General features: G+C 40.3%; 1 protein-coding gene across 6 annotated transcripts in view; it reads right to left on the bottom strand.

The window, feature by feature from the left end:
* Positions 1-23,066, bottom strand: part of usp2a (ubiquitin specific peptidase 2a) — a 44,132-nt gene that overhangs the window by 4,998 nt on the left and 16,068 nt on the right. For 3 of the 6 annotated variants that reach the window (XM_067593948.1, XM_067593947.1, XM_067593949.1), the window contains exons 4-11: positions 4,898-4,948; positions 4,194-4,317; positions 3,762-3,873; positions 2,777-2,887; positions 1,284-1,348; positions 1,057-1,160; positions 687-767; positions 416-494 (exon numbers count right to left, since the gene is read on the bottom strand). In XM_067593948.1, coding sequence (XP_067450049.1) covers positions 416-494; positions 687-767; positions 1,057-1,160; positions 1,284-1,348; positions 2,777-2,887; positions 3,762-3,873; positions 4,194-4,317; positions 4,898-4,948 — 727 coding nt within the window. Of the gene's footprint in view, positions 1-415; positions 495-686; positions 768-1,056; positions 1,161-1,283; positions 1,349-2,776; positions 2,888-3,761; positions 3,874-4,193; positions 4,318-4,897; positions 4,949-15,879; positions 16,422-23,066 lie in introns of those variants that run through there. The other 3 variants (XM_067593951.1, XM_067593953.1, XM_067593950.1) reach the window with 3 other exon arrangements.

Below are 23,066 nucleotides of genomic sequence, written 5' to 3'. Positions count from 1 at the left end.
TGGCTCATCAGCTAGCTTTTACTTGATATATCTCTGTTGTTTTAGCTGTGCAGTTCTGTGTGATGATTCACAGATTACCAAGCCAGAGTACAGTTACTTAAATTTGGTTTTTAGCTCAGTTTAGTTGTTACTGCAAATACAAAAAGCTGTCTTCACTGTGGCATAATCATTTTCTGTATAGTAAAACAGATGTCAAGACGTCAAATTCAGATCTCAACTCAATTTTGGCCAAATGTGTAGTTACTGCGTTTTGCCTCAGTAGGGCAGTACTGTGCACTGCAGAGTTTCCATAATCACCATACATACACACTATCTCACTAACACAGGCACTATCATGCTCTCCAAGCTAGGGGCTCACTGCAAATATCACATATTATGCAGTAATATCAGACACAGATTCCAGAGGAAAGGATACGCAGCACTAAGATCTTGGGGAACTTCTGTACTGTGAACTTCTTAGTGCATCTCCTCCTGGCTTTACACCTGTAGCACGTCTGTGGACAAATACAGAGCTGGTTCACTCACTGCCAGGTTCAACTCAGCTGAACTCAGCATGAAGCAGAATGACTTTCATTTACTACATGTGTTTAGATCACAAAAATGAAAGAATCTTATTTAAGAGTGGAAGTGAAAACTATGAGGTAAATTGACTTTAGAAGGTAATTAATGTGTGAGAAGTCACTCACCGGCTTCTCATCCCCGTCCAGGACGTCTTCTTTGGTGAAGAGCCGCATGCAGTCCATCAGGCTCACCTCACCATAGCCCTTCTGAGCACAAACATAGTTGCATTGACATTAGCGTGCACACAAGCAACCACACAGAAACAACACACACACACACACACACACACACACAAAGCAAAGCACAAACAGAGACAGGGAGGAAACCAAGAAGCTCATGTTAAGAGCTGTATAAACAAGTATGTATCAATACTTCAGAAATTTCAACTCTAATGTTCTGTGTCTGTTGACGACCAACATTCACATGTCTATTTACATTTGTGTGTGTTTGTGTGTGTGTGTGTTTGTGTGTGTGTGTGTGAGTGTGTTCCCTAACCTTGGCGATAGGTAGAGACAGATCCCAGAAGGGGTCGAAGACGGTGGAGCAGAAACCGCAGTGGCTGCAGGTCAGAGAGCTCTTGAGCTGCCCAACAAACAGGTCTGGAAGAACAAGATTTTGTTTCCGTTTGACATGTAAAGAACACATTGGTTTAAGAGATCAGCCTGTCACAGAAAGTCTGAAAAACAAATAAAAAGTCAGATTTTGAAGATCATTCTACTCACCAACTATCTTACTGTCTTCTCTCTCCAGGTATTTACTCCACATCTTCTTCCCTTTCTCCTCATCCCTGAACATAAAGCACAGATGAGACATTATTGATTGTTCTGGTCTTATTGTTACATACAGTGGACGACATGCTGCTGGAGTCAGACACCAAATATCAGGAATCGCTGTGTGCACTAAAGACCAAACTGATGTGCACTGACATCCAAACTCAGCTGTTGTGATTGAGTAAAGAGGCTGATAATGTAACGGGTGACAGCAGTAATCAGCCACTATTGAAGGATCTGACCTACTTTATTCTAAATGTCTAGGTGGCAGAGAAACTAGTAAATGTGTCATAAGGATTAAAGGATTAATAAGGACCTTTTTAAAAACTCTTTCTATCCTGAGACACATTTTCAAGCTGGAAAAGAACATTTTTATCTGCATTGTTTTTAATATTTAGGCAGAGTGGAGCTGTTTTTGGGAGTAATTGTGGGATTTGGAAAGTTGCAGAGATTAACTGTGACCCTTAAACAAGCTATGGTTAGATAACTGATAATTATATCCAAAAAGAATTAGAGCATTAAGCTGATCTGGGCCCCAGAGACTTCACACCGGAGGAAAAAGTCTTGCATGCAGCCTTAAATGAAAGCTTCATAATGAAGCCTTCATAGGTCATGTTGCTCTGGTCTAAACCCTGTTTGCATACCTCCATAATATAAACAAGGATGCTACAATGTTTTTCCAAGTTTAAGTGTATCTAATTGTGCTCCTTCCTGTTTAGTTCCATTTCCAATAAAATGTAATACAATACTATCTAACAGTAGCATATCTAATTTGTAGAATTCCCAAATATTCCTAGTCTGTTTACTTTTCAAAATTGTAATTCCCAAGTTTCTACAGGGTTCACAAAGTTAAATGTAAGACCTTTTTGATGATACATAGAATTCAGTCTACACATCTCAGAAGTCCCTCTTTATGCATCGGCAAAAGTATGAAAGTTTCATGGAATGTATAATATAATAATTATTTATTATTACGTCACATTTTCCCAGCAGCACAACAATAATTCCTAGTCATATAATTAATTAAATTAATGCCACCTGGACCCAGAGATGTGACAGAAAATGGATAGATGGATTAACCAATTAAAAATTATGAATTCATTAAGGTTAATTTAAGTTTTAACTAAAATTGACACTTGTCCATTGAGAGTGGTTGAGCTTCCCAGCTACTGTAGCTGCAGTAGTGACCGTGTTTGCTGTAGGTCTGATGGTGCTGACTGAAACTCCACAAAAAAGGGAAAACAGACTTTTGTATTTAAATTTAAGAATTCTTAATACCGTCTGAAGTCTTTGTCATTGACCCTGTAATTCAGAAATTTCATTGAATTTCTGTCTGCATTCTTTCTCTTCAGAGACACAGCTTGTCTTCTGATCCTGCCTGTTGACCTGTGCAGAAAGGCATCAGTGCAGGTCCACACACACACACGAACACACACACTACTTACGGCAGGTGGTCAAAGTCCTCTACGGTGCCTCTCGGCCTGACGGTGACCCTGTTGACCTCGTTGTGTAGACCGTCCAGGAGAAAACGCAGGAACTCCTGAGCGTCCTGCTGGCTGCAAGACACACACACACACGTACAGTCAGTGAACAGTATGAATATCAGCCAGTGTAACTGTATTCTCAATTATCTCTAACCTCTAGTCCAGGCTTAGGCGGTATCAAGGTATTACTTTATACCAAGGTATTTGGAAATCCTGAAGGTATGATTTTCAATACCGTCAAAAATACAGACACTCCTCTTTCTATTAAACTGGTACGGAGATGCTGTATCGAGGTGATGTATTGTAGTGCATGGCACGCGTCACGAGAGGTCATTGTCTACTGGTGGAACAGGCAGCTGAGCTGACAAAGATGGAGACTGCGAGTGGTATAGAATCATGAAAATATTGCCACGTATAACTTTATCTTGAGATGACTTCTTCCAACTATAAAGCAGTTTAGTAGCCACATGGTTTTACACAACTGCCAGTCTGCCACCACCACCCGCACATCATCTACATTTAGCCCACTGATGTGTCGGTATCTGCTGTGGCAACAAGTGTCATTGGGTCCTCCAGCAAGAATCTATGGAAGAAGGGTGCTTATTTCCTATCTATTCATTACTCTGTAGGCCATAAGTATTTAAACCCAGCAAGACTTGTCTCAGTAGGCTGTATATTACACACAGAGCACTGTAGGCTTGACAATGTCAGACACCAGCAGCTCAGCTTTCATTTATTTATTTTAAACACAAATACCATATACTGTATACTCCGGTGAAATGTCAGGAAGGTATGTAGGTATGAAAAAATAGATACCACCCAAGCCTTCTCTAAACGTTTACATATGCAGTCAAATAAATCAGTTCAGGCAAACTGTGGTGCTACAAAAAGACCTAAGATGTATGACAGCTTATATACATATTGCAAAGAGGAGAATAAAGCTTACTTGTATCCCACAAATCTGGGAGCGTATCTCTGGATCTGAGTTTTGAACTCGGACGGGCTGACCGCCTCACTACTGGATGACGTCCACATGGTCTGTATCAGCTTGGCAAATTCTACACAAACACACAAAAACACTCACGTTACTCAGAGGCTGAGACATAAAATGCACTTGGGTCTTTCTGCAACTGTAACAGTATCAGTAAGGATTTAACTCATTTGCATGTTTTGTGTCAGATTTTCCATATTTTTAAGAAACCCAAAGCATTTTAAACACCTAGAGATCCTATTCTCAGTGTCTGATTTCCAAACACAGACAAATCTGGAGATGCAAACATAATCCGGAGGTACGGAGGGAAATGAGTGTGATGTGTGTCAGCAGCTGTGTCGAGTGTTTGTTTTGGACTCTAGGGGGCCTGTGTGACACGTCTCTCACCTTCCATGAGGGCTGTGTTGGTGCGGCTGTTGTTGTTAAGGTCTCTGCGGTGCGAGTTGTGCAGGCAGTAGTCTCGCAGGCTGTGTGTGTTGCTGAGACACTGCAGGATACTGTTCATGAAACACTGCAAAGATAAAACACGCACACAATTGGATTCCCTTACAGATGAAATATCACATTCCCAGTGTGAGAGAGTCCTGATTCAGGGATGACTCTCAAATCGGTAGTATCACACACACACACACACACACACACGTTGTCAAAGACGGCACTGTGTGTATATACCGCTGCTCCCGTCACGTGTCCACATGAGACACGTGCAATTTGGTAAGATCAAACCAGTTAGAGAGAGAGAGAACGAGTCCTCCCTGGTCCATAGTTCAGAGCTCTCTGATTAGGTTACTGTACACAAACTGACAGCAACACACACACACACACACACACAAACGTTTATTTTAGGAGCGCTCCTTCTGCCTGTTGCCTGGCAGACACTCTGCTGGACCACCACTCTTATGTGGACACATATTAACAAACTGATATCACTCCAACACTAACTGGATTTTGGGATTTCTGTGTGAGTTTCTCCCTCATAAATCAGCTTAGAATAAGAAATCACTATAAACATTATAACATTATAACACTACAACAGGAGTTTTGGCCTGAGACAGATTGTAGTAAGATTTGTACGTAGCTGCTGTACTCACAGTGTTTCCTAGGTTCTTTAATCCCACCAGTCCTTGGGCACTCTTTGAGTTCTGAAAGACAAAAGACACAATATTAAGATAAACACAGATGGTAAATCCTCTTTGAGTTTAAATGTAAATACCTGCACACAGTCTCCCAACAATCATTAACAGTGGAAAAAATGTAAATTTCCAATCGTTTGCTTTTATTCCAGGAGCCATAAGACATATGAACAGTACATTAGAAATAAATATTTATTCCACTCTTGCCCAGGAATTATTTTTAAACTAAACTGAATCTGTGATGATCAATAGCTAAGTGTTATAAATTACACATTTGGTCAGTCAGTCATTCTTCCAGTCACTTGTAAACTTCTCTTTAAGTTAGTGAATTCCTACATTTTCCAAAATGCATCTGAACAAACCCCAGAGAACCTCCGGAAACTGCTTTTATTTGAGCTGAAGTGTGTTTGACAAGAGTAAAGTTATAGCTTTGCATTTTCTACCCTTAATAACTGTATTTATTATTACTGGAAGATGAAGAATACATTAAAACCTCTTTTTAAACCCTTGAGAAAACCTATAATCTCACATATACTGATGCAAGGGATTGGAAGATGTTACATCAGTTATCACAGATACATATTCATTGCTGTGTTTTCTTTGTATTAAGCTTTCCACTGAAGAACACATGAATGCAATGTACATTGCCACCAGCTGTTTTGGGCTGGAATTATACTTTAATCATATCCCCAAGCAGCTGGGGAGTCATCTAAAATCAGGACATGTGATCAAGATATGATCTATCTACACTTTGCATTTGAATGTGTGTGTTGTGTCTCTCTAGGAATGACGGACCGCAGGTTTTTTTTTTCCCCCTTTCTGGTGAGTATTGTCTTTAGAGAGGAACTTGTTTTTGTTATCTCGCAATCAAGTTCCTCTCTTGGTAATCACTCCCAGATGGCAGAGATTTGATCAACAACAGTAGATAACACTGAATCACTACACCTTGAGGATTTTCTGCACTGTAGCTTTTACTCATGTAGATTTTCAGGAACACAGACAGTCTTCGCTCGGTGAAACACAACAGATGGCCCGGCATATTATTATGATTTCAAAATCTTAAAATGGTAAAAAAATGCTTTGCAGAACTTATGTCATCACTTGCTGCAGTTAAACTTCATTACATAAGTACAGTGGTTATATAATTGAGTAGCTAGAGGAAGAACTAACAAAGAACACGGGGGTGGATAAGGAATGCACTTGTGCCCTCCACTAAGAAACAGAGGCAGCAGACAATTACGCTTTATAAAACGAGCGCTGTGCCAAATCTAATTCATTTTTCACAAGAGTTCAAGTTATACACATAACTATACGTCTGCCATATCGATCATGCTTTTGGTAACTGTATTGTAATTGTGAAATGAAAATAGACTCTTCTAACAATCATTTCTTTCTTCTGCCCTACCATCCCAACATCCTGACCAATGAGTCAACTGGCACTGAGTAAACCACATGAGAAATAAAAACCACATGATAACACAGTATTTTAAGCAAGAAAGCGAAACAAGGTGAAACTAACAGCCTGGTAACTTGAGCTTGTATTTTCTAGGTGGAGAGCAACTCTGCAGGGCCGGCAGCTTAACACCAGTCACCTGATCTCACTGGCAGTTGAAATGTATCTTACCCACATGCTCCCTGTTACCCTCACCCGTGGTGAAGCTAGATTCACTGAATGTGCTCTGCATCAATACCACCAGCAAAGAAAACCAAAATGAAGGGAATAGAATTGACAGAATGAGCTTTAAAAACCTGAATTAAGGTAAAATGTGCTGGTAAAGGCTTGTTACCGGAGTATGACACCGATTTTAAAAGTAAGGAAACACATTTGACTTCAAAGTGCTGCATCATCTTCTTGTCTGACAACCGTCAAGTTAGATGATGTAAATAGTATCTACAGTACGTGCTAGAGAGGATTGCAGTCGCACCACACCCTGGATGTGACGTGACAACCGCCACACTTCAGAAGGCTACAGAGATTCATTTGCATACATGAGTACGCTTGCTGACCTTACTGACCCAAGAGAGTAGTCCTCTGTGATCACATCATTGAAAAGGATCATCTCATAGTCTCAGAGGGGGTGGTGTGTGCTGGGGAGCGCTCTGATCTGAGAGCTCCTTAACCTCCTGTGCCTCAACACTAATCATCTTCTGATTCAACTGTTACAACTATACAAACTGTACAACTGGTGCTGGTGCACTATTTCTATCTGAGCAGAATGCTTTCTAAGAGGCCGTAGGAGTGGGAATACCACAGTGCAGCACTAATAAAGGCTGTGGCCTTCATCTATTCACAGAAGTAGGGCTGAAAATGACCATTATTTTCATTATCACTTATTTGATTGACAGATTTTTTTGTTTTGTCTGTAAAATGTCAGAAAATAGTGAAAAATGACTGTCAGGATTTCCCAGAGCACATCAGGTGTTTTCAAATTTTGTTTTGTATGTCTAATAGTCACCAACCCAAAGAGTTTCAGTTTACGATGATATAGAACAGAGAAAAGCAGCCAAATCTCACATTTGAGCTTCTACAACAAGCAAATGTCAGGCATTTTTGCCTCACTATCGCTTATATTTTTTTGGCCACTTGGGGGCAGCAAAACAAGCTGTAAACACTACACTGACATATGGTCATCTTATAAAGTTGTTAAAGTGAACTTGTTAGCAAACAATCATCTATTTACACATCCAGCACATACAACGTTTAACAGAGGGGTTTTTGCTAAAAACGGCAGCCTGCTGCAGCTGAAAGGTGATTGACAGACCTGACAATGAACCAAAATTGTATATTTTCGTCCCGAAAAAGCAAAACGATGAGGGACTGCACAGCTTTGTTATCAAAAATACTGTACTTGTTGAATAATTTTCTTTAATTTCAGCTCTACATGGCAGATCTTTAGTTACACCGGCGGTTTAGAGCAAGGATGCAAAAAGTGAGGACAGAAATCAAAGTGAGCAGTCCTGTCCTGACCTCTGCTGTCGGTGGAGTTTCGCATGATTGGGAGTATGTTCGCTTGTTCATCAGTAACGTGAGCCTGCAGCTTATCTAGTTATGATACAGGAAGAGCTTTTTACTATTATATAAATAACCTCTGCCATCTATTATTCAGGAGAAAGAGTCTGTACAGCGTGTGGAGTTTAATTAACTATGGCTTATTTAAATCCTCCTTCCTGTAAATTCCACTGTAGTGAATGGAGCACTTTATTAGCCATGGTAACGTAACATAAATACACAAACACTTCCTGTTGTATGTCCAGCTTCACTAGCTCGCTGACCGTTATGACAGAACACAGGACAGCCCGGGACAAATCCTCTCTGGTCACCTCCAATTTTTATTTCATAAACACACATACACAGTTACTTTTTCTCCCCACTGTTGGAATGTGTCTGACTTTGCTGCACTCTGCTGAGTAATGCCACGGCCGCTCCCAAAAATAGCAGCTTTGCTTTTAATAACGCCTGCTTGTCCACTCGTGATTGGCTGATCCTTCGGCCAACCTGCCAAACGTCACGGCGACGGAACAGCATCCCGGCTCTGTCTCCGTAGCAACGCTATTCTTATTTTTTTTGCAGGATGGAAAGCTAGAGGACACTGTGACATCACAGCGACGGGGCTGAGAGAGGAGCGGGTGTGTGTGTGTGTGTGTGTGTGTGTGACTCAGTGTGTGTGAGAGTTAAGAGTGTGAAGAACTTGCAGTGGATGACTTGGAGCAGTGGTGACTTTAGACCAGGATTATTTTTAGACCACAGCTGAAAACAATAATAATATTCAGAATTAGAGTTTTATCATCTCATAGGAACAAAGAGATTGATTCAGTATTTCATTCAAAATTTTACTCTGGCTTAAAGGTGGCATTAAGATCATCATGGGACACTAAAACCCACATTGTCATTATTTTTTGAGTAAGCAGTCCCTTTAGGGCAGGGTGTAGCAGGTAAATGACACTAAAGATTAGAAACTCTAACAGTTTCAATGTGTAAAATAGCAATTTATTGTTTATAATAATGTTCACTAATTCTCTCTTGTTTAATCCTGCTGTCTATTCGTTTGACAGACACTCAATTATAATCCACACTTCATTTCTTCAGCGGTGTGTCAAACGGGATTCTTGAATGTACAGTACGTCTGTGACTCACTGGCTCAAGCTATGATCCCAGCCTGTAGCACGACTATAATGACGCCTAATTCCGTTATGCAAATTCTGCTGTGATTCTCCAGTATAAGCAGTTTAAACCAGCACAGAGTGTGTACGTGGGATTAAAGTCATGCACTAACAGTAAGGCTGCAGCAGATCAGCACATTTAGCGTTTACAACAGCAGAAAACAGATAAAATGACTTTTTTTTTTTTTCTGTGAACGACGGGATCCTACGTGATCAGTCTTCACAAGAGAGATTTATGTATCTGTGTTTTTCTCTGCGTTATTTTCACTGCTTTGAACGGGGGTGTGGCTTAGCTTGAAAAAAAAGGTGATGCATCCAAGTCTGATGACAGTTGGTGGGTTTGCTGGAGCTCTGTCAATCAATCGAAACAAACCGAACCCACACAGTTCTGATGACGCAGATAAGTTGAGTTTGTTAATGTTAAACTCATGTAATGTGTTTTTTCACCCCTAAACTTTACTGTAATTTTGATTATTCCTTCATGAATATTTAACATTATAGAGAAATGCCACCAATTTGGATCCAAGTTTTCAGCGCTTTAAAGACGACGCTGCAGACCCAGTAACACTAACAACATGAACTGCTTGAACTTTTGTTCAGTAAAAGACGCCTGTGACATTCAATTCACCTTAGTACTAAGTAACAACAAAACAGTTATTCCATGTGCATGAGTATTTAACTATGTAATATAATACAGTCTAATAATTAACCACCTTACATAACACACTCATAAACCACGCCATCTGTCTAATTTGCATGCTCGCGCTTGGAAATAAATTACACTATGATGTAGAAAGGTTTTTTTTATCAAAGTATCAATGCCTGCTAGAAAAGGAATTTTGTTTTGTAGAAGAAGAGATGAAAGGATGGGAAAGAAAAAAAAGAAAGAGGAGATAAATGAAACCAACAGTCACAAGAGGGAACATACATCCACTGTTCATAATCCCAGTGGTTCCTTGTGAGCGGGCTGATACATACTGTACACAAAAGAGGCGGCCCAGGGGGATAACTTTGTATAAATGCTCTATTCATGAATGTCAGAAGCAGCTCCGGCAACCAGCGAGCTACTTTTGAAACCCTAGTCCTCCGAGGCTTAAAAGCGTCAGGAACAGAGAGGCTGCATTAAAAAGCATTCCAGAGGCCACGTCGAACCGCTTCCTAAAGCTCGGAATAAGAGACAGCGGAAATGTCGCTTTGGCATGTAACCGGCTCGGTGGAGGTAAAAATCTGTCCGTCCACCGTGCTCAATTAATCCAAAGATCTAGGACTGATGGCCGGTCAGGGGGGGGTGGAGGGTGGTGTGGGAGCGGAGGACATAGGTCAAAGCAAGGTGGGGAGGCAGGAAGAAATGAATAATCTCTGACTCTGGCTTTTCTCTACCAGGGTGACATAACAGGGAAACAGAGGAAGACAGCGTTACACTGGGCTAGGAAACAGAAACTGATGGAGACAGTTTTATATCATATTGCAAAATATTTTAAAATAAGATGGACAGAAAACGCTGAAAAATAGGATCGTTCCTCATTCAGTATATGCATACAAAGAGCAGCTCTGTGTCTTAAACTGTATAAGCTGCTGCTTGGACAACTGTTCATCTCACCACTCCGTGAACTTTGACCAACAGTGGGGAGATTAACTGTCTAGCACGCATTGTGTGTTTACATCAAGTGTAATCTAAGGAATCCAGTGTGACAAATGCCTTACATACTGTCGCACATCAGCTGATCAAAAGGTGACAACAGAAAGGACAGGCTCGACTAACTGAAGGATTTTTCAGGCTATATTCTGGTCATGAGGAAATAAATGTGTAGGGGGAACGAATTTCAAACGGACGAGGGATACGCATAAGCACTTATAGGAAAAGTTCCCTATAAGTGCTTATGTGTATTGCTTGGAAGTCCCTATCCTATTCTAAAAAACTGTCTAAGTAAGAATAAATGTAAATTTTAGGGATGTAGGGCAAGTGCACAAAGAACATTTCTTCTCGTTTGAACAGAAGTGAAGCTAACGTTACATCCAGACTACCTCAAACAACCTCTGTGCACTTGTTGCCGCAGCAGCTCCTTAGTAATCTAAACCTTCTGGAGACTGGAGATGGTGTGGGAGAATAATAAGCTCAGAGCACGAGTGATATAGCCTCACGTAAATCCCAGAAGGAAGCTTATTCCAAACTATAAATGAGTGCACATGAGTCTTCTGAAAATCACTGTACCATCTGATATTAAGGGTACAAATATACGGTGGGGGGGGGGGGGGGGGGGGGTATTTTCTGGTTTCTTTACTTTATATTTTTGGGTTGTGGATTGTTGGTCGGGACAAAACACAACATTTGAGGTTGCATCTTGGGCTGTGGGAAACAGTGATGCCAAAATTTTATAGATCAAACAACAAATTGATTAATTGAAAAAATAAATCGACATATTAATAACTAATGAAATCCTATACACCAGCAAATACCTGACAAAGCAAGATATTTCATCACATTGATGCAAATATAAAATAATCTAGGAGCGTCCTTGCAGCTGTTGCATGTTATACCTCTCTCTCTCTCTCTCACTCCCCCTTGTTTTTCTGTACCTGCTTCTCCACTATCAGCTCTCCATTAAAAAGGCAAAAATGCCCCAAAACATATCTTTAAAAAAAATCTAATATTGCCATAAAGCAGCCCTGCTCACTGATTTACAACATTGCCCACAATGGCCTGATACAGAGATATTAAAGGGATAGCTAGAACACTATACACAGAAATATTACATTACCAGAATCACAACAATTATAACATTTACAAACAACTATCACACCACCATGTTCTACTAAAACTCTCCACTGAAACCAGTAATGTAATAATATCCAACCACCATATTCATGCTGCATACTAATGGGAACTCAAAATCAATGTGGATGACTAATACCTATTTGCAGTATTGGCAATGCTGTCATAACAAAACCAAAGCAATAACAAGTGCCACTTTCCCCCCCTCTCTGCTCAGGCTGTAAACTGAACTTCACACTACCAGCAGCAGGATGCCTGGGTCCACCTGGCAGTGCAGAATGCCAACTGCTGATTGGCTGGCAAACCAGCGTGAGAGAGAGCAGCAGAACAGTCTGTTCTGACCTGTCTCTCTATTTGGCAGACCATCATAAACAATCTCTCTCTCGCTCTCTATGAGTTACCTCGTATTGCTACTGTTGAGTGTGAACTCCTATACACACACACACAAACGTGTGAGTGTCACTTCTGCTCACACGCTTGTGTGAGGGTGTGTGATCACAAACACACACTCAACGTTGGCAAAAACACTTGATAGGGAAGGACGGGCGATCTATTTATTTCTCCCTTCAAACACACAGAAGGATGAAACCAGTCATCAGAGCTTGTTGAGCCAGTGTCCGCTGACGTGGAGCCACACAGCTCATCTCTCACGCTCTCACGCACTTGCACACACACACACACACACACACACACACACACACACACACACATGCAAACAAGTAAATAGTGAGATCCTCTTACTGAGAAGAATGGCTGTCTTTCTGAGAAATAAAAATAAATATAGCCTGCGACCCTTTGAATCGGCCACTTGGTTGCATTTCATTCATGCATTCGAACAGTGAAAATCTAACATTGTTTAGATTAACAGCTAGAGAGCATGTGACCATAAAGTAATGCATGGACTTCTTATGTAACAGCCCTGTTCATCTTCAGCCTTCTCTGCTGGTATGCATATCAATGGTAGATAAGTAAACTGCCAGCTAACCGGCCTGTGTTTACATTACGCTGAAGCTACGCCTATGTCTAATCATAACATGCTACACTGGAAGATCACACCACAGCTCCTGACAGGTAGACGGAAAATAACCAAATATTAATGTGTGACAACGTACCAGCAGTACAGCTCAGTACTGTAAGCATCGATAAACACGTGCTACCCTCATATGGAAGATCTACTGGCAAGTTACTCCCGCTGAAGTGAAACCAGTGCTGTACGTTCAGACTCTGACAGAAACCACAAGCTGGTGATATTTGTCTTTGGTAGAAATATCAGCAAGGATAATGTTATATTTCTGAAAAGATTCATAAGTAAATGAGCAACACTTTTTAACACTTGCACTGAAAACAATTAATCTGCTGATTATTTGCTCAATCGGTCGATTAATCATTTAGTCCAAGAAATGTTAAAAAAAATAGTGACAGAATTTCTTATTCAGTTCATAGTGATGTCTTCAATTTTCTTCTCTAAACAGTCTAAAATATAAATGAACTGTCATCGTTGTCACATTGAAGAAGAAGGACTGAAATGATTATTTGATTATCAAAATAGTTTCTAATTCATTTTCAGATGATGGACTAATTGTTGCAGCTGCTTATTGACAGTCATATTTTTTTGGATAGACAAAAGCTTCATTTCACCATTTTCATGATCACTTACACAAGAAAAAAAATAGTGAAAAAAGCTCATCACTAGTTCCATAAGAGGAGCAATTTTTCAATATCAACATTCATTGGTTTTAAGTGGAATCATACTGTGATGATATGAACGCATCATGTTATCGTTTATTAACATTCAGTAGCCCAAATGAATGATTTTGAGCCTATTGTAATAAAGTAAAATGACAGGTTGAAGTGTGAAGAGTCATAAAAAATAATTGAATATTGTGATAGTTATTTCAACTGTATTGCAGAGCCCTTTAACCAACAATACACAACTCAATTATATTCAATCTACACTGATACAATACAGAGAAAGTCTTCACACTGGAGAAGCTGGGATTTTTCGCTTCATAAAGGAATTCAACAATCAATAAATTATGAAAATTGTTGATGATTAATTTACTGTCAACTGACTTATCAATTATGCATTTCAGCGTTAGTTTTAGGTACCACTGATCACATTGTAGAGGACGAGTTAGAGAGCTGCTGCAGAAAGCAACCTTTAACCTTACAGCTGTCAGTGCTGGTGTGCTGTGAGCCTGCTGTGCAGAAACATGTGGATGAACACAGATAATCACACGCACCCTCATGAAAGTTCATGCGCACATTTTTTCTGATGTGGAAACTCACACACACACACACACACATCAAGAGGAAGACAGAGCACGTTCCCTTGCCATGCATCCGTTGGTCTACAGGGGAGGGGAGGAGTGGAGGACAGATGATGAGCAAGAGTGGAAGAAGAAGGACAGGACAGGAGGAGCAGGTGGACGCTGACAACAAAACATGGAGCGTGCCAAGCTGCCGGGCCTGGCCAGCGCTAAAGTGTATTCTAATGTGATTTCACATTACATAACAGAAGCAGCTCCACTCCACGCTGTAGCTCGGGACTATACACACACACACACGCACGCACACACACACACACGCACACACACAGAAAGGCAGCAGCAAGGCTGTAATGATCACAAACTAAACTCATTCCTCTTGTTCTTCTCATATCATGACAAATACAGCTGACAAGTAGGCTTTTAAACTTCACTTTAGCCAACAACGCATGAGTAATTGTAACATCCATTTATGTACACAGGGTGAAAACAGTAATGACAGCTTTAAGCCAAAGAATACATGAACCGTCTCTCATTATCAGTCAGAGACAGTAGGGCTCCTGAACCCATTTCCAACCGCATCAGTATTTATTTAGTTTATTTTTAACTTGTGATTTCAGAAATCATCCCAGTGAGGGAAGAGTTAACTCAGGGTAAAATCCACAGAAATATCTGCTTCACTTCACTTTTGGGAGCAATGAGTTCACCTGGCTTTAGAGAGGTGTTTCGTCTTGCACTTGTTAATATTATTTTAAAGAGGAAATGAGAAATTTCTATCCCTTTAACTTCTGGTATTATAGGACATGAGAATTATAAAATAATCAAAAATCTGAACAAAATTTCAGTATTAACTAAGTTAAAATTACTGCCTTAAGTCTATTGTCTAAATGAGCACTAGCTTGGTGATTATTCTGTACATTATGTACTGAGACCTACATTATGTGGCTGTGTCCATATGGAAACAGCCGGAGGCAAAACACATATCCTAGATAGTTCAGTGCAGAAAGAAAGCCCTGTCAGGATGGGTTATTTCTGTACTTATTTCCATGATAAGCCTACAGTACATTAGAGCAGTATAGTAAGAGCAGCTGTAGTGTATGATGGGGATTAAACGGTGGTTATATAACCAGTGACCTGCGATTGCAGGCCTACTGATCCTGGCACAGCGGAGTACAGCGGCTTAAGAGAGCGGCTTACCTCTGCAAATGACTCACTTCAACGTTAAACTGACATCATCTTTCACAAGATACATAAAGCTGTCAGTTACATACTCAACCTTTTCGTCTTTATAAGGACAAAACGCTATTTCTGTCTGCTGTAACTCTCCCAACAAAATCTGTGAACCGTTGTCCCAATTCTTGCTCACACTCCTGCCTTTAAACACATTGACCCGTTTCATACAGTTTATTCGAGCTTCTAATAAATTCAACACAATATGACAACAAAAGTAGCGCTTTTAATTACATTCATATTTACTGCTCGTCCACACTGCTTGCTACCAACCACAGCGAAGTATTTTGGTGACATGAGATAACGTTAGTGAATCCCACACACGCACCAGTGACTGTTATTGAATAACTGCTTGATATATGCCTCATTTCATAGTGAAAACCGGCCATTCACAAAGAGAATGAAACGAGTTTCACAGCTTAGCCCATAAGAAATAAATAATACTGTGTAAACATTAAATTGCCTGATTTCTGAGTGGTGTTTGGCTGAGGTATCTCTCTCTCTCTTACCTTGGCTTGGTTTATGAGAAGCCCTACGAAAGTTGACACCAGCACGGAGCCAGACATGCTGCCTTTCCTCCGCATCTCCTGCTTCAGAAACGGGAACGCGGCTGCCGGCGGCTCCTCAGGTACGGTCACCGTGTAGGACTGTCGCATGCTCGGCATGCTGGCGGAGGGATGAAGCCGACGACCCGGTGCGACTTATTCAGACAACAGCGACGGTTTTCCGTTCGGCTCCTCCTGGATATTGAGCCGTTTTCTATTGCAAGAAGGCGAATTAGACTTTTCACTCCGTTTTTGATAGGATCTCTGTCTGTTGTCATTCATTCATTCAAATAACGGGACCAACCACACAAATCACGCCGAATAGAAGACCTGTTACTTTCCCTTTAAATTATTCTACTTACAGTATAATAAGCATATGACGAGCGGTAAAGCGCAGATAAAACACCTCCTGATGACAAGAGCGAATGACTGCTGTATCATTCTACGCAGGTGTAGAGCAGGTCTTTAAATGGCATTAAATGTATATTGTGCTCTCATTCCGTTTTACAGGACTGCAGGTCCGCCCCTTCTGGCTCGGTGAAAGTCGGCCTACAACAAACGTCAGCGACCGCCTCCAGCCGTGCTGTCTACGTCAGAGTCCATCCTCCACGCTGCTGCAACAACCTGAAGGACTTTATGCTGTGGTCCAAGGAGACTACTCATCTAGTCCATAATGATCATGACAGAAAACTAACGTAAATACTTATATGCCACAATACCTTCTATTAGGTGGTAGACAGCATAATAACAGGCGAGCTTTTTCACAGAGGACATTTTAACATGGCACAGTAGGAAAAACGCAGGTGTAATTAATAAACTTAATGATTGCTGAGTTCCATTTCACTGAGACAATTTAAGGGAACAGTGCCATCATTAAAGTTATTAGTAGCACCTGTGCTTTACCTATTATTAAAGTCGAATGTCTGCTGTGAAAAAGGTCTATATGGATGGGCCTTTATTAAAGTCTCGCCCTATGGTTCTAAAATTAGGGTCAGCTGACCTAAAAAAGTTTCTGGTGAATCACCAGCAACACAAAGAATAGTGGTTTGGTAGTAGCTTCACTCTAATTTAATGAAGACGAAGACGAATCACTGCTGCAATCCTAGATTTCATCCACATTACCCAAATATAGATAGTTTACCAACCCAGTATAGACAGTGACTACGTTTACATGCACAAAATATTCTGTTTTTTGCCATTGTTCCAAAAAAAAGACAATATTCCTACAAAGGTGTTTCCATGCAGAGGGTTTACAGGGTTTCCTTCTGCTCCAGTAGGAACAGGAAACTCAAGATCTCTGCAGGCAGTGAAGTTAACCAGCAAGGTGAAAAACATCAGTGAGCTGCTGCCTGATATTTATAAGTGATACTGATATGACTGATATTATACATTTATAATTACGTCCAGCTTGTTCCATGATGTTTACTACACTGCTGAGTGTTTTTGGTGCATCACACTGAGTCGTCAGCGTCAGTCCATGACTGCATGTCAGGATAATAACCAATCCCCTCCGCCCCCATCGTGGAGAAGGCACGTTCTGTTTTTCCAGCCCTCCCTGAACAGCTCTCCTCTCATTCCTCTCCTCTGTCCGCCTTCCTGCTCCAGCATATGTCATCTTGCCTGTGCAGGGGTAAACAGGCGAGAAGCCGTGTGTGGTAAATACCCCAGTTGAAACGCATATTCCAAATGTACTGTATACATGCATACAGTACCCAAGAGCCGGGTTCTGCTTGAGGTTTCTACCCGTTAAAGGGGAGTTTTTCCTTACCGCTGTCGCCAAGTGCTTGCTTATGGGGGAATTGTTGGGTTTCTGTAAATTAAAGAGTATGGTCAAACCTGCTCTATGTGAAAAGTGCCCTGAGATGACTTTTGTTGTGATTTGGCGCTATATAAATAAAAACTGATTGATTGATTGATTGATGTAATGCTCCTGAAACCCGAATAATACCGGCATATCCTATATGTCTTAATTGGAAAATGCTACATTCGGAATAAGGACTAATGCGGAATATGCTGTTTACATGACCTGTATCAAATTCAGAATATTGTCATAGCCAGGACATATTAATGTGCATGTAAACGTAGTCATTGAAGTAAATTATGTTTAAGATACATATTCCAAATAGATTTAGCCATGTCTGATTAATTGTTGCACTCTATTAAAATGGTAAAAAAACAAAAAACAAACTACCAAAAAAGAATACAGTGTTGTTACCTTGACACCAGTGACAAGAAAATTCTATACTAATTAATACTATTAGCTTACACAGCAATTTCATACTACATATTAGGCTACACAGATAAATGTAAAAGTGAAAAATGAAGCCAATGTGGAAGTGCCAAAAACTGCAGTTCCTTGAATGGCCACTTGAGGCTCCAAAACAAGTCAATCCCCATAGACCCCCATGTTAAAACAGCAGAAATAAACATGTTGAAAGCCTGGTACAAAAAACAGTTCTGGTCTTTAAGGCTAATTTCCCCTTTCATGACAACTGTATGGGGGGTGAATTATTGTTACTCACCAGTTACATTTTATTAAGCCGTAAAGTTATGCATAATTAAGGACGTGGCCGCTTTGAGTGACAGGTCTCTAGCTGCTAGGTGGCTTGTTTCAGCCATCCTTCATTCAGCCCACCTCAGCTGCACCTCTTTGCCCATTTTGGATAAGCTGGGAGTTAGGCAGAGTCAGGCACTGCCAAGATGGCGATGGCCGGAGACACCCACTTTGAGCTTCAAAACCACTCTTCAGAAACCAATGGGTGACGTCACGGTGGCTACGTCCATATTTTTTACAGTCTATGGTCGTAAAAACTAACAATGAGCTGAAAGATGCTAAAATGTTACATAGAACTGAGGGGATCTGTGGGGTCAGGTGATAACTGTTTGTTGAATCATACTGTTAATATAAAAATATTGACAATACAGTAGCAGCTTTAGGGCTGAGTATCCAAGTATTTTTCAATTAATTAATCAAACACTGCTTTAAGAAATAATGCCAGTGGCACCAGCTAAAATATAAGCTGAGGAACTCAATCATAATTTGTTTACAGAGTTTTACAGCTCAATGATACAACAAACTCATCTCTCTCTAAACAACTCCTCTTGATTGCAACCATAGACCTCTTGGAAAGCAAAATTTGCTTGCATCAGTGGTTTTCAATTTCATGACCACGGCCAGGTGACAAACAAAACTGTGACTGACTCCGACTGAGCCTGGAGGACTTGGCAATGTGCTGTTACATCCTTTTTAGTGAACAAGGGTTAAATTTCGACACTTTGGACAGTCCAAAATAGAGAAGCTGTTTGTCATGAGGAAATATCAGAAGTAGAATACTATAGCAGTGCTGGTGGTTACACAAGGCTGTTGACTACAAGCACTTGATGACTGATGATTTAAGGCTGGACCTTTCAGACACTTTTAAACAAGTTTCCAAACTAATGCAGCTTATTGTCTTCCGCCGTCTTTTGTTTCCTTTCATTTAAATGATCAGCTGCTGACCACGTCAGTGCAACATGATTGAGTTACAATGATTGTAATTCATACTGTGCTTACTGTGTCTGATTTCAACTGAACCGATGTGTAGGGTGAGAGAAGTGCAACAAGTCCCCAGCAGCAATCTCATGACCCAGGCTCAAGCCTGTGTACACAACAAATAGCCAAGGAGTACATTCCATTACCAGGCTAAACATGTGTGTGCGTATGTGTGTGTGTGTGTGTGTATGTCTGAGTGTCTAAATCCTTGAGGTGGAAAACTACAACGTTAGAAAGGGGCAAAGAGTCAATGTTTGTATTCTGATATCTGATGCAAAGAGCTGTGCAGCCTGTTATAAAAATGGGACAAAAGCAGTCTCTGAGCAATGTTATCTAGGAGAAGTCAGAGTACAATTACCTAGGGATAGCTGCTCTATTCCCAAAGCTAAATTAGGCACATTAGGCTGTAAATCTCCTCACTCAAGTGTTTAAATTCCACCCAGGCACAACATATTCCTTTGGAAGGCAATTAAAACAATTCATTGCTGTTGATGGTGAACCTAGGCCTTTAATCTAAATTCCTACAAGGCATTCTTTAACTTGCTAGCACTGATGCTAAATGCTGACATCACCTCAGTAGAAGCATGTGGGACAGTTCACATGAACATGTGGGAGAGTTCAAGAACAGAATGAAGTCTTCTGTACGGTCACTGTAGAACTGGATATCAAGTTGGCTACAAAACCATTATGTTAGCAAAATGAACAATCTAACTCACTTTTTCAGTTCTTGAAACAATGTGCAGACCTGCTTATAATGAGGAATTCTAGCTCTAAATTAATCAAATGCAAAAACAAAGCAAAACAAAACATTCCATTATTCTGACAAAATAATCTAAACTCAATGTCCACATTTCAACTCATATACAACCACCTATTATCACATAACTTAAGCTCCATACTTAGGTCACATGATCACAAATGAGCCATCTCCATGTCAACTGGGCAAATGAAGACCAGGAGTTGCAGTCAAAAGCCCTGCAAAAAGGCTAAAAAGTGGATCTTGTGTTAAAATAATTTTGTCAAATTACTGTTTCCAAGATCAAGAATGAACATTCATGCTCCATATTCACATCGTGGCTAGGACAGAAGAAAATATAATCTAGGTATGATTTCTTGGCCTTTGGGCTTCAGTAATGTAACCGTTGTATCAGACTGTGGTGCAGAGTAGGGTAGTGACCAAAATGGCTGAAAAAAAAAATCTAAGCTGTTGGCTAGACTCACAGTGCACGAGTGGGTGAACATTTCTGCTATTGGAGAGAATCTCAGGGTTCAAACACCACATCTGAGGAGCCACCTCAGGTGGCTTGGACACCTGATAAAGATGTACCCCAAAACTGTAAATGTTCATTGTTGCCACCATGATCCTGACCTGGATAAACATCTCGGAAATGGATGAATAGATAGATGTCAAAGCACTATTGCTCTGTTGTAAAAAGACAATTGAAACGCTTTGTTTTACTTCAAAGTATTGTGATTTGAAGTCAAGATCCCAGTATTGATACAGGAGCATCCATGGGCTTGATATAGTACTTGAACAGTTTTAGTTAAATCTTAAAATATCTGTCATGATAGACATGCCACACACTGACCCCTACCAATCAAGCAGACCCATAATAATAGCTTATAAAACTGAGCTATTAAAGTACTGGACCGTGTTCACTAAAGAACAAAGTAAGCTCCAACTCACACCAGACTGTGTTTCATCAAACCATAAGCTGCCTGACCAAGGTGAATAACTGAGAGTAGGGCAGTCTAAAAATATTATTGACTCAACGGAAAGTCTAGACACAAAGCAAGAACAAGACCTACTTGGGGCACAATCAAGAAAGCTTTCACTCCGGCATGCCACCATGGCCTTACAGTAGCTGTTTGTTTGCTGGAGCCAAGGAGGGAAAGTGTGAGTGAAAGGTTGTGTTTACAAGGAGCTGGCTCTAAATTCAACAGTGAATATTGTCTCAGGTTTATAGCTCATTGATAGCTCCTGAACAAAACTTTGTAAAGCTAAAGAGAGGTTACATCATGAGGCTGTTTTCTAAGATGTGTCATGATCTATTTTGAATATTATGAATTGGAAACATGGAAAACAAGGATCATAGTCATGTAAACCAGATTGCCTTACTCATAAACATGGCGCAAAGTGAACAGCACCATGAGGCACCAACAGCTGTTATTTTTTGTGTTGTAAGCTTCTGAAAACTATCACGATTAGGTTAACTTTGCTTTGCCAAAGCTATTTCAAGAGACCCTTCAACATTGGTGAGTGTAAACATTCATAATGAAAGATGAGGACTTGTTTTTGAAAAATATTATATAATTAAAGTTTATCATTTTATAGTCCAGACGAAAAAATATGAGCAGATTAATCGATAATGACAATAATTGATAGTTGCAGCCTTACTTAGCAAGCTTTTCTGACTATATGCTTAAATGGCTTGATGTTCATTGCAGGGTGGAACTTTCATCATCATCACCAATAAGACAAAGCACAACTCCACAGTGTTTTTCCTGAGGATGGATGACCTAACATGACATGATGAGCGCTCAGGAAGCAGTCACAGGGGGCTGTCATTCTGGTGTCCATCAGTCATGAGATCATCCATGACATTTTCCCCCACAATGTGTCAGTCAGCGCACAATAGGCACGCCCCACGCTAAACTGCAGTAGGGAGGAACCCGTCACACCCACTCATTATCATCATCACACTTTGAACGGGTGAGACAATGTCATGCATATATTTACATGTGTATGTGCAGGGCAACACATACTTCTGACTCTCTTGCTCAGAGGAATGTTTGCTAATAAGTAAGGAATTGCTGAGAGAAAGCTTCATGAATAGAGTTTTGGGTGAATCACATGTAGATCAAACTGAGGTTGTATCTAATGATTATATTCTCTATTGGTTCATCTATCATCAATAATTCTTTTGAATAATGAATATAATGTTTAGTCAACAAAATGTCAAAAATAATGACAAATTCCAATAAAGGTTAGTTATTTTTACTTGGTATTTGATAATTAATCGATTAGCAAAATGGCAATATATTTTCTATTAATCAACTACTCAATTAACTATTTCAGTGCCACTCAACTAAGGCTGGGGTTAATTTACAGGACCAGTAGCCCAGTTGGTGACATGCATGTTTTGACATAAGGTTGACCAGTTACTGAACTAAACTGATATTAGATACATGGACATTAGCTCATGGTCCACGGTTGAGTGGAATATCTAACAGTCTCTTTGTGTTTCAAGGTTCAGAGCTGCAGGCTCATACAGTAGTACATTATCAAATTAGTGTTGTTAGCAAACAACAAGGAATTCTTTTTATCCAGTGCTTAATTTATAGTTTTAGTACAACCCCCCTTTGTTGCTCTATGGGACAGTCAGTAGTCTCGTGGTGATAAAATGATCATCATGTTTGACTCACGAGAGGTGCGTAGGTCGAGCAAGGTCACGTTAACCTTTTAATGAATGAGCTAAATGGGAGCACCTGACTGATAAGAAAATGTAAGGCTGTGATACCTCATGATGACAGCAGGCAGCTCCATCACACGATGAGTTAGTAGTTAATATTGTTAAACTTATCTCATATGATAAGAGTCATTTAAAGGGAGTATTGT

This window comes from Thunnus thynnus, chromosome 7, assembly GCF_963924715.1.
Source record: "Thunnus thynnus chromosome 7, fThuThy2.1, whole genome shotgun sequence".
NCBI lineage: Eukaryota > Metazoa > Chordata > Actinopteri > Scombriformes > Scombridae > Thunnus > Thunnus thynnus.
Note: the sequence above shows the minus strand (reverse complement) of the source record. Positions and strands in the feature narration are given on the sequence as shown.